This window comes from Lissotriton helveticus, chromosome 6, assembly GCF_964261635.1.
Source record: "Lissotriton helveticus chromosome 6, aLisHel1.1, whole genome shotgun sequence".
In the NCBI taxonomy this organism is placed as follows: domain Eukaryota; kingdom Metazoa; phylum Chordata; class Amphibia; order Caudata; family Salamandridae; genus Lissotriton; species Lissotriton helveticus.
In genome coordinates, this window is record NC_136067.1 from 81,585,015 (window position 1) to 81,597,489 (window position 12,475).

The 12,475-nt window shown below is 45.4% G+C and overlaps 1 protein-coding gene across 2 annotated transcripts in view; it reads right to left on the reverse strand.

Annotated features, from left to right (window-relative positions):
- Positions 1–12,475, reverse strand: part of LOC144762250 (exportin-5-like) — a 1,106,737-nt gene that overhangs the window by 499,834 nt on the left and 594,428 nt on the right. For both annotated transcript variants that reach the window (XM_078647393.1, XM_078647392.1), the window contains exon 18: positions 1,578–1,677. In XM_078647393.1, coding sequence (XP_078503519.1) covers positions 1,578–1,677 — 100 coding nt within the window. The remainder of the gene's footprint in view (positions 1–1,577; positions 1,678–12,475) is intronic.

The window sequence follows — 12,475 nt, forward strand, 5'->3', positions numbered from 1 at the left end:
GGACAAACTGGTGATGAGACCTAACCCAAAATTCTTACCAAAGGTCATACCACCTTTTCACATTAATCAAACCATCACTGTAGCTGCCTTTTTCTGAAGGCCATCCAATGCTGTTGAGAGAGCCTTGCATCACCGAATGTCAGGAGACACATATGTACTACATTCAAATTGCCAAAGACGGCAGGAAGACCAGTCAACTTTTTGTAGGACATTCAGCACAGGCCTTGGGGAAAGAAGTGACAAATTCTATTGCTAGATAGACTGTTCAAACTGACGATGTGTTATTCACTAGTCATAATCAAAACAACTAGAGAGCGAGGGAAAATAGCACTCTTAGTCCCCCAGGATAGATCTGCAAAAAACAACGAAAGAGTGGCTACATAAAGCAGCTAGTATTAGAGGGACTCACACAGGTTTGTTTTAAGGACCCTCACTCACCAACCTGGTGGTGACATGCTTCATCATGGGGTCCCCACCAAGGAAGCAGAGTGCTTCCCTGGTGTGCTACAACGCCTGCAGCTGCAGTGGAGCTGGTTATTTGTGTGGAGGGGGAAATATGTGAATTTAAAAAGTGACCAAATACTACCTATAAAATAATTTATTCCAGGTGATTTGGTTACTATTAAAAACAGGTGACGGATCTGTACTCGCTAATAAGTGTAGCCAGGAGGATCCTATACATTAAGAATGTGAAGAACGGTCAACATGTTTCTGCTTATACGTGCACTGTCTGCAAAGCTTTCATCAGGACCAACTAGAGAGAGACCATGGCGGTATACGCACGCCAAGGCGTATCCTAACCTCTGGTCATTCAGTGATGGCAAAACTCACGGATCGCCACTTCGATCATCGGGAATTTCCTAGATCGGGATAGTTTTTAAAACAGATACAACTTGCATCATGAGTTCAAGGCGGGGGAGCTGCCAGGAAATTTTTCAACTCGGCAGGATCCCGCCGTCCATCTAACGAGATACGCCTTGACCCGAATGTGTGTTATTCACTAGCACACAAGTCTTTAGTCACTAAACCAAAGGCACATTCAACTAGGAAAAAGGGAGCTAGGACAGCCTTTACAGCAAACGTTTCAATGTAAGAAATTTGCAGCGTAGCCACATGGTCTTTCTTCAGAGCATACATTCACAAGACATTACTGTGCAGACTAACAGTCACAGAAGAGGTTGCTGAGGGCCAAGCAGAACTAACACAATCTTTGTTTCAACTCCCTGTTCTAGCCCACCTCTCCAAAGGAAAAGGGTACGGAAATCTTATTGGTTCAAACCTATGTTTGGTCTCTTTTTTTAAACAATGAATGGTATGCCGCAAAATGAAAGGGCCTAGGGCCTTTCTAGCCTATATTAAACTTTGCATTGCTATTATAATATACCGTGGGACTCCCATCCCGACGATGGGGAAGGATTCATGCATGTGAACTTATGAAAGTTCCAATACTGGAGTAATTCCACATATCTATAGTACACATAAAATGATTGGCAGTGGCCTAAAATGATTGGCAGTGGCCTAATCATGACAAAGCATTTATGCACAAACCCAATTACAAAAAGGTGACAAGTACTTACTCGTGAACGGTTTAGACTTGCAAGACCACCTGTTGCTATGTCAGATCCGTGACTTTTGGCACCTACATACTGCAGAAATGCTTCAGGACTCCTTACCACTCTATAAAAAAAACACAAAGAATTTTAAAACACAAACATTCCAAATTGCATCTTGTCAACACACTGGGCATCTTCCAACCAGAAGTCTCAATCTCATTCACATAATTTGCTGTAGCAGGTAAAGTAGGACATCACCTGCCTCTTGGCTGCCACTTTATAATGGAGCCAATTGAAAACAGTTTATATATATATATATATTCAAAGTTTTATATAGCGCGAACAAGATCCTTACAGATATCAGAGCGCTTCACAAAGAAAGGGTAGGGGCAGTAGGGGTGAACAGGGATAATGGGTACTGGCACAATGCGTATGGTAGTCAAAACATGGCGGGATAATAGTAACATACATAAAACATATCAATATACAATCAGGTAAACAAGTAATATAAGACGGTACAAGTCATTGATCCCACTATAGCGGTGCACCTTGGGTGTGTGGATGGGTTATACCAAAGTCTTAGTGAAGCGAGAACACTGAGTGGGGGCATCTGGAGAGTGAATCAGCGTGAGTCATATATTGGTAGTGACAACATCAAGTTAGAGGTAAAGTGCCAGAGGACAAGGTGAACAGTGATACAAAGCAATGCAGAGTCTCGGATACAGTACCACTCATTTTCAGGAGATCTTGGCAAGAAGGATGGTTTTCACCTCTTTCTTGAAGAGTGCAGTGGAGGAGATCAGCCTAGTTTCAGGCGGGAGCGCGTTCCAAATCCTGGGTGCCATTCCAGAGAAGGAGCGTTTGTATGTTTTCTCTTTCCGGAATCTACGTGGTTTCAGGAGTAGGTTTTTTGTACTTCTTTTGGACCTCGAACCTCCTGAGATAGACAACTTTTGAGCGAGGTAGTTGGGTGCATTGTGGTGCACGGCCGCGTGTGTCATAACTGCAATTTTTAGCTGTATTCTGGCTTCAAAAGGCAGCCATTTTAGAGACTTTAAGTCTGGGGATATATGTGAATGTTTTCTTGAGCCAGTAATGAGTCTTGCTGCAGCGTTCAGGGAGGCTCTTAAGGGTGCAGTTGTGGATAGCGGGAGTACGCTGAGGGCCACAATTCCGTAGTCTATTCGAGGGATGACTAGAGATTGTACAGCAGTTTGGAAGTCTTTGGCAGGGAGGAAGGGTTTAATTTTCCTCAAAGTGTTGATTTGGAAATTAGCTGCTTTTGTGGCTTTGCTAACGTGCTGCTGCATGTTGAGCTTGGCGTCGAGTGTGATGCCTAGGGATTTCGCCGAGTCCACGATGGTAGGTTGGACATTGAGTGTTGTTAGGTTATTGAGCCATGTTTGGGTGATGGATATTTTCGCCGGGGGTGAGATGAGTAGGAACTCGGTTTTCAGAGCATTTAGTTTGAGGTGATTATCTGCCAGCCAAGATTGAGTGTTAATAAGCGTGGAGTTCAGATGTTTGATATCTTCCGGGAATTGTAGCTTTAGGTAGAGTTGTGTGTCGTCGGCGTACATATGGAATTGGACATTGGAAGCTTGGAGCAAGGTGGCAAGCGGTTCCATGACGAGGTTGAACAGTGTGGGGGAGAGGGAGGATCCTTGTGGAACACCTAGATCTGCAGGCACAGGTGTGGATAGCACATTGTCGATCTTAAACTTCTGTGACCGGTTGTGAAGGAAGGACGAAAACCATTTGAGAACAGTTCCCGATAGTCCCATTCTTAGCAGCTCCAGCAGGTTCTCATGTTTGACCGTGTCAAATGCTGACGAGAGGTCAAGAAGGATGAGGAGGCAGGACTCATTACGATCAAGAATTTGGAGGGCGTCATCAATTATGTGTGTCATAGCTGTTTCCGTGCTATGTTTCGCTCGGAAGCCTGATTGATGAGGGTTGAGGAGGTCAAATTGGTCAACGTGTTTAGTTAGTTGTAGTTGGACACATTTTTCCAGCAGTTTGGCCAGGGTGGGGATATTGGTGATGGGCCGGTAATTGTTTAGGTCAGACGGATCAGCTGTAGGTTTCTTGAGTATAGGCGTGACTTGCCCCACCTTGAGGGAGTCCGGAATGAGGCCTTGTTGCAGGGAGCTGTTGATGATTTTGGTCCAGAGAGGGAGGAGCAAGGGGATGAAGTCTTTTACAGCATTAGCAGGTAGAGGGTCAGTGAGGTGATTAGAGGGCTTCAAGGTGCAGAGCAGTTTGAGTATTGCTTCTTCCGAGTAGGTATCGAAATGCAGCCAAGATGCCTTGTTTTTAGGTTGAGTGTAAGACATTCTGGTGGCGTTGGGGAATCGACTTACATCCATGATGAGGTCATTTCTTTTGTTGTCAGTCTTTAGCTTAAAGAAAGCAGAGAAGGCTTCACAGTGTGGGATGTCGCTTGTTGTGCTGTTTGATTGTAGTGGTTGAGTCTTTGTTTGGGTCTTGATTAGTTCGAACAACTTTCTTGGCCTGTTTTTTGCATGGTCCAGCTGGCGGCTAAAGAAGTCCGCCTTTGTGCGCTTTCTTTTCCTGAGGTAGGCGTTTCTCTTGTTCTTAAGCCTTTTGAGGTGTAGTGCTGAAGGGTCCGATCTCCAGGTGCGTTCTGCCATTCGCATAGAGCGCCTGTGGTCATTGAGTCTATCATCATACCAGGGGTTAGAAGTTTTGGTGGAGACTCTCTTCAGTTTGAGATCACATAAGGAGTACAACTCTACCTAATCAGGGGAGACTAGCACTGAGGTTATCCATACAACCATAGGAGTACACAAGAACTTGGACAACTGACTGCACCACCATAGCATCTCCAGCCCATTTCTTTGTGACAAGAGGAAGAAAAAGGCATTCACTAGGACTGAGCAATATAGAGGCATACACTTGTCTAACACGCTATAGAAAGAAACAAAACATTACATACCTGTAATAATTTGCCAGAAAGCCCCTATCTCTCGAATTGACTATCAGAATATTTCTAAACCATTGTTTGTAAGTTTTCCATTTCCGGAAACCTTTTTTTCTGAACAGGGAAACACATTAGAGGGGAACTGTGTTTTTAAAGCTAAAAAGGCTATGTTTCATGAGCACTAAACTGTTGGCCAAGAATTCCAAGGTAATGAATCTGGAGAAGTTATTTTTTAGGAGAGATAAAGATAATTTATCGGTAATTCTAACTACCCATCACGGCTTTTTCCTCTGAATCCATAACAACAAGGTACTTGCCCTCGATAATGCTCTTCCTGATGGATACGCGATCTAACCACAGATGCCTCCTTTAGTGAATTTCTCCCAAGCACCAGACTGGATCCAGAAAACTCAAAAGCAGTGTTGCTGCAAGCTGGTCGTCGGTGCCGTGTGCCTCTACTTTTACGTCATTCCTTTCAGGAATTGATAAACAGAGCTGCATAAAAATACGACCCATGTCTTAACTTTATGAGTAGAAAGCTGAAGGTCGAGAACCTTCACACCACTTTGCACAACCAGGGAAAGGAGACGTTATCTTTGGTGGTAGGGCCTCAGGAAAACTAGTCCAGTGTCCGGGAGGTGTCCAGACCACTGGCATCCAGGAGGTCCTCGTACCAGTTTTCCTCTTGGTAAGGCTGCGCGATAAAATTCCCAGCCTTGTAGCCCCCATTATCAAAGTCTGTGCAGAACAATTTGTGAAGAACACAAGCCCATCCAGAAGATAGAAGCACTGTATCAGAATCAGAGGAGGGGTAAAAAGGTAGCGGCTCATATAATAGAGAGCACAGCTGCAGCTGAGGCCGGGCGGCACCGTCCCAGCGCTGGACAGCACTATGGGTTGGCAGTCATCATTTGGAGTAGATGGTGCCAGTGTCTGTGGTTCATGTTTTGGTGTGGGATGTGAAACCTGAGAGGGGGCTGGATCACTGGTCTGTACGGAGCATGAGCGGATCCAAAACGCCCAGCCGGCAAAAGTCCTCTCGGCTCTTTCGGGCACACCAGAGGGAGCAGATAACATGAAAATGAGCTGCAGCATGCCTTCATGGAAGTTCTCAATTTGCTGTGGTGTCACTGACAGCCCAGGAAATTCCGGTTGCTACAGAACAATGGTTGGAACTGACTTCGAAGTACAGTGGCTTCGGGAGCGCAACCTGGAGGCACGATGAAGCTTTCTCAGATCAAGAGAAGAGGGATGCGGACGAGTCCCACTAAGACTTCTTGCTCTTCTTCTTGGATTTGCCCAAGGATTTAGATCATGAAGATGATCTGTCGCAGGAGCAACCTCAGGAGTGTGACCAGTTCTTACCTTTGGACCTCTACAGAGATCGGTGTGGTGGGGTGGGGTCCTGCAGTGCTTCGCCACGAAGATCTGTAATTCCTGGTCTCGAACAGCCTTGGTGTGCATCAAGGCACAATCACTGCCAGACTGAGTCATGATCTGACCCTCGGTACCACAGACAAACCACATGTGTGCCAGTCACAGACACGTGTTTAAGACATTCACCACAAGGTTTAAAACATTGAATATTTGGGAGTGGACATATTCCTTTGAACACTATAGAAGGTTTTCTCAGAATGTTTTAGAAATTCTTTCAATAAAATGAAGGGTAGCTCCGGATCCACGTCTGGCTCTGCCACCTGCCGGCACATAGGGGTACTGTTTAAAAATGTCAGGATACATTCTGATACCTGGGGGAGTATACAAAACGTGAGGAATCTGCAGTTAGACATTTCTATCAGAAACATCAATCTCCCTTTTCAATTCCTACAGAAAAGAGATAAATAGAATTGCACCAAATTTGGCACAAAAAAAACACTTTACTTAGACAGCATACTTTTTATTATTTGGTGGAATTTAAAGAGGAGCTCAGTTAATGAGCAGTTAGTTCTACAGATATGCCCTGATTGGCCAATTTAAAGAAGACCGGTCAATCCTGACTGGCTGGCCACAACATGAACATGTGGCAACCATTACAGGACTTGGGGACATTATCCCAACTGAAATATATTGTAGTGGGAGCCTGTTTCTGAGAGTCACACAAAAGAACATATACGAAGGGTGATAAGTTTTGGTAACAATAGAACTCATTTGTTGGTGGCGTCTTACTCACTTTAGGAACTGAGGTATGTTCTAAAGTGATTTAACCCTGTAAAAAAGGCTGATCCTCTGCTTGCATCTGCCAAATTATGTTTGAGAAAAAATTGTTTTATTCACAATTCTCAGAGGTAATGAAAGATGCTACCGAAGCAAAAACATTGAATACATTCTCTAGGAGCTCACATTATCTTACTCAGTTATGCGATAAAAAAGTCTGATAATCTGAGTAGAACATACATCATATAGCAACAGTCTGTCAGTTGATGACCCATTGTTCTACTTAAGCCTTACCACAGTGTTCTAACAACTAAGGCAATAACATTCTGTATTTATGGCAAAGGATTGGGACGAACGCTATCTTGATGAAATCAAAGCTGTAAAACTGAAAGCATTTCCTTTAGATAATAGCTAATTGGGGTAGTGTAGGAAATTAAGCATTTGTGGCAGTAGTCACCTCACTTTCTGCCTGGTATTTGATGCAACTTTGTCTGAGGTGCACTGGTTCCTGTGAACCAGGTCCCCAGTGCCAGTGTTCTTTCCCAAAAACAATTTAACTAGTCAATGAATCCCCAATTGACCAGGCCTTAAGCACATCTGTAAGTCCCTAGTAAGTGGTATCCCCTGGTACCCAAGGCATGGGTACTAAAGAGAGTCCCAAAGCTGCAGCATATATTGTGCCACTCTAAGGAACCCAGCACACAACCCATCCAGACTGCCACTCCAGGATACATGCCAGGGTGCTCTAAACGTGAAAACCTGACAAGGCACACACGCTGTGCGCCATGTTCACTAACACTGCATGCAATATTTTGTCACCCCTACAGCAGGCCTTACATCCCTATGGTAAGGGTGCATTATATTGCATGTGAGGATATATCGGCATGAGGAGATCTGCCCTAGTGCTGGCTAGTTCAATTACTGATAGTACAAGTGAACAGGGAAGACATCTTAAGGTATGCACTGGGTACTGATCAAAACGAGTTTCCCAGCTACATAATGGCTTCACTGAAACCTATTGTAGGAAGCTGGCTCTTTATGTGATTTTTATCAAAAAGATGATATACCTAGTAAAGAGTCCAATGGTTCCCTTATGAGTGGACAGGGGCTTCCTATGCAATCCCAAAGTGCTCTATTAAGGGGGTAGTGTGGTCGAGCAGCCTTAGGCTTCCCACAGAGGAGTACAAGACATTTGCAAAATACATACAATGACCAATAAATGACAACACGACTCAAGAAGGAGATTCCCACAAATTTATAAAAATACCAAGTACCTTAATATCGGTTTAACTTTTAAATATACTCATCCTTCCCCCCCACCGCTGCACGGACGCCGCACAAAGTGGGTGCTGTGTTAATCAAAGAAATCCCTGGATGCTTCCTCCATTCTTACCCCTTTCTACCCCATCCTTGTCATTTGTGTAGCTTGTGTTTTTCTTTTTTAACGTGTGCGGCGTCCACATCATGGTGTTTGCGTTTTTTTTGCCCCATTAAAACTTTACTCTGCAGCACACAAACAGCGCTGCCCCTCCTCCGGTTTCAGCCAGTGCTCCTGCAGCTGCCCAACACCCACCTTCATGACAAGGGGGAGGAGGAAGAGGAAGGATTGGTGAACCTCCCCAAGGCGTGGTCCCAATGTGATTAAACTAAATGCATGGCAGGTATTTTTTATTTTTTATTTATATGGAATTAATTAACATTGTTCAAAAATATTTGGTTACTTTGAGTCTGTTTCACATGGCAAACAACGTCCTCTCAGCTATTTCAGAAGGTCTAAATTAACACGGTATAGATCATATCTGCGAGGTTTAAATTTCACTGCTGCGATTTAATAGACTTATTTATTTTTTGTGGATTCTCAGAAATATTCAGAACTCTGCCCAAAAATCTCCAAACTGATTAGATTTCAGACCCAGACCCTACACTTGTGCACTGTCAGTGGCTTTAAGGCCTTGTGACCAGTGCGTTGGGCCTTTCTCAACCCTTTTCTATCCACTCTGCAAACATGCATGGCCCTGTTGATTCCTTGTTTTCACCCTGTCCACGCCACCTGAAGTAACTGAAGCTGGGTCTGGTGGCTTAGTAGACTATTCCATTCCTCTAGAAAAGGAACCCCGGGAGTACTTGAAATAATATAATGCATGCATGTTTCTTTTCTAAGGCCTGTATTTGCATGAGATTACTTGTTGCGTCAGTGTTAACCAGTTCCCTTTCACCGTCCTAAAATGACTTGCAAAGTTGCAAATAGAATGAAAACAGTGAGTGTCTATATCAGTCCATATCCATACTATTACATGCTTACACATACACTACAGTATGTCAAAGAAGATCACATGTTGCACAATGCTGCTTTTTTTTTTATTACTAACCGTCGAAGGGGTTTATACTTTCATACCTAGAGCTCTTTTAGGAACCCCTTATTATTGTAACAAATAATATTAAACAACAAGCATTTTTAATGCAGGAGGTCTTGCATTTTCAAAACTTTGACCTATTGGTATTATAAATGACAATGCCTTTTATTATTTCAAGTTTAAACACATAAATAAAAGGCATTGTAATTTACAATGCCAATAGCTCAAAATCTCGCGAATGCGAGACCTATTGCATTGCAAATGCTTGTTTCGAATTCAGGCAGCCCTCCCAGGTTTCTGAAGTCACAGATGTAGGATGAGTCAACTTTGGCACCATTTTCGACAAGGGATGCAGACAGGCCGGAAGGGTTGGTAACAGGTCAGCTGCTTCTTCTCTCTTCTTGGCTTTTGTGGTTCTTCTGTGTCCTCTCTCTTCTTAGGTCGTCAGTATCTGCTTCTCTGGTGCCAGGGGCTCCCCTAAAACTGAATTTAGGGCGTTAGGGGAGTGTAGGCTGGTAGCTAATGGGCTACTGAATCTTGGGGTCACTACGTCCCCTATATAACCACTTCAAGTGGGAAGTGAGCATAACCCTGTCCCAGAATTCTTAAGTATGCCATCACAAAGATGTCTACTTCTGCAAATTCTGGTCTACATCACAGTAGTCCACCTTAGGGTTGGTACTAGCCTGGAGTTGGCACACATACCCAACTAGCTCATTTTCCCGCCTGTCCAGATCTCAAAGGGGTCCTGGACAAAGGAGTCGGCTCCCTCTCCTAAGAGGGGGAGCCAGATACACCGGAGCTCTTTGAGGCTTGCCGTTCAAGGAAGGCTGTTCAGCAGGTCATCCTGTGGGAGGGGGTGTTACACCCTCTTCCCTGACAGGCTTTTTTTTCTGGGTCTCCTGAGAACAAAGGCTCTCCCGCAAGGAGGTCAGAACAGCGTGTCGGGTAGCAGGCTGGCAGAAACGGTTGCACAACGCAGGTACGCATGCCTTTGCCATGCATTTTTTAGCGTGCATGTTTTTACCACGAATATGCATTTACAACGCATGCCAATAGCACACATTGTTTTTTGATTTAAAAACAAGGTATTTATGCGGGGAGACCCCCACCCCCCCCAGCTTACCTTAAATGTATGGTATTGGCATGCCTTGTAAGGAAAATGCTACTTACCCATATTCATCTGTACTTGCCATGTAGAGCTGCAGATTCTTACACTGTGCATTAGATCGCCACCTGGTGTTGGGCTCGGATGATTGCATGTTGTTGTCGTCTTGGAAGAATCAGGAGGAATCAGGAGGGTGTAGGGACCTAAGCTCACTGATGGAGTCCCTGATAGATCTTTTAGAAGCTAGATTAACTAGGATCGAGGATAGAATTAGTAACATCGTAGTATCTGCGCGCGACAACCTGAGGGAGGTTTCAGTACGTCACGGGAACTCTGAAGATCGGTTGGGTAAAATTGAGGGGTTATTAGGAGAGTTACTTGGCTATGTCAAGGCTGATAAGGCGCAGGAGGTGAACAGAGGTTTGGGTGGAACGTTTGGCTCCATGGTGGCCTCTGCTGAAGGGGGGACAGTAATTAATGCTAATAGCAATCCATTCCTACCACTCGACTCAGGTATCCCACCAACCCATTCTGTTATTACCACAAGTTTACCTTTGGATGGTGGTAATACTCGTCCTGCATCAAATCCCTTCATCATACCGCCTCCTACTATTCCCCAAGATCCACCCCCTAACCAAAATAGGGGGAAGGCACCTGACTTGCCACAGCTGGGTCAAGCACAGCGAGGGAAAGATGGAAATAGAAGTAGGAAAGCAGCACACCTCCCCCCGGGGGCGGCCCCCTATGTAGTCGTCCTCAGTGGTGTACCAGAACTTGAGGAAGCTGCGAGGGAAAATCCAGTTTCTTTAACCCCTTCGACGCTCATGACGAGCTGGGCTCGTCATGAGGTAGCCTCCTGCTACGCTGATGACGAGCCCAGCTCGTCATGTAACATGCGATACCGCAAATCCCAGCGTACGGGCGGAATTCCGCCCGCACGCATGCGGTTAAAGATTAAGGTAATCAGCTGGCTCAATAGATATAGACCACTGCCCCTAGGGATGCACAACGAAATTATCCTTGCAAGGAGGGTTCCCTGGGTGGGTGAGACAACAAAAAGAGGTACCGGGGACTGTGTGTTGGTAAATTTTAGAGACCCAAGGACAGTAAGTTTTATCTGCAACTGGGAAGGCCCATCACCCATGACGTCTATCCAAGCATTACCCCTGAGGGCATTTTATCCTGACAAACGTGAGCGGTTTGAGGAAGGGGGCAATGAGGGCTGGTCTTGGGTTCCTCCAAGAAGACAATATCGTGCAGCTAGGCCGGGGCCTCAGGGGGGAGCTTTTGGGAGGAGAGCCTGGAATCATCCTATCCCCAGTTCCCCTTACTTTCAATTCACCCACCCCAACCGGTTCGGTTGTTTGGATAAAGTGGATTGACAGTTGATGGATTGTAGCGCTGGGGTAAAGCAAACATATGATGGGGAATCACCAGAAGATAGTAGGAGTATTTTATTACCTCCTCCGGTGGAGTATCAGGTAGACTCCGCTCAGGAACGAGGTTTAAGTTCACCGAGAGAGGGCCAATCCATATCTGGAGAAAGCAGTGATCTTGGGCGTCTAGTACAATTGCAGGGCCAGGATAAAAGACCCGATGATAGCAGTTTAGTGGTGCACCAATACAGGAGTACCACACCGAACCGGGAGGTGGTCCCAGGTGTGGTGTCTATTCTTTCGTGGAATGTAGCCGGCCTGTCAAACAAACGGGACTCTCCCGAATGGAAGACATTCATAGAGTCCTTTGACATTTGCCTTTTACAAGAAACCTGGGCACGGGGAAGTAATTCCCGACCAGGCTATGCAACATTTTCAGTACCAGCCAAATGGGGGGGGAAGGGACGCCCGTCAGGTGGGTTACTGATATGGGTTGCTACCCACTTAGGGTGCAGGGCCAGGGCAGTCCAAACGAATTCTGAGGACTTCCAGTGTGTTGTATTAGACTGGGTGTCTGGCCAATCACTATTGCTTGTTAATGTGTATTCACGACCCGTGGGGCTATCAAGGACCTCGGGCACAATAGAGGAGCTGGCGGTGTTTTTAGATTCCTCCACCCACTTTTCGTCTTACCTAGTGGGAGGGGATTTTAACAATCAGTTTGAGCCGCTGCCGACCTTTCTAGAGGGTGCAACAACTGAAGAGGATGATCTCTGGGGAATCCCACCCCCGGCAGGCCCTGTAGTAAAGGCGTGGTCCCCACTGGCTGTGCAGATTACTTCCTTTACTTTGGCTAATTCACTGAGAGCCTGTAACGGGCGTATAAAAGGAGACATACCACCAAGGCCCACTTATAACAAACCAGGGCAAGAGTCTCGAATAGATTATATGCTGGTGGAATCCAGAGACTGGGAGAAAGTCAAGGA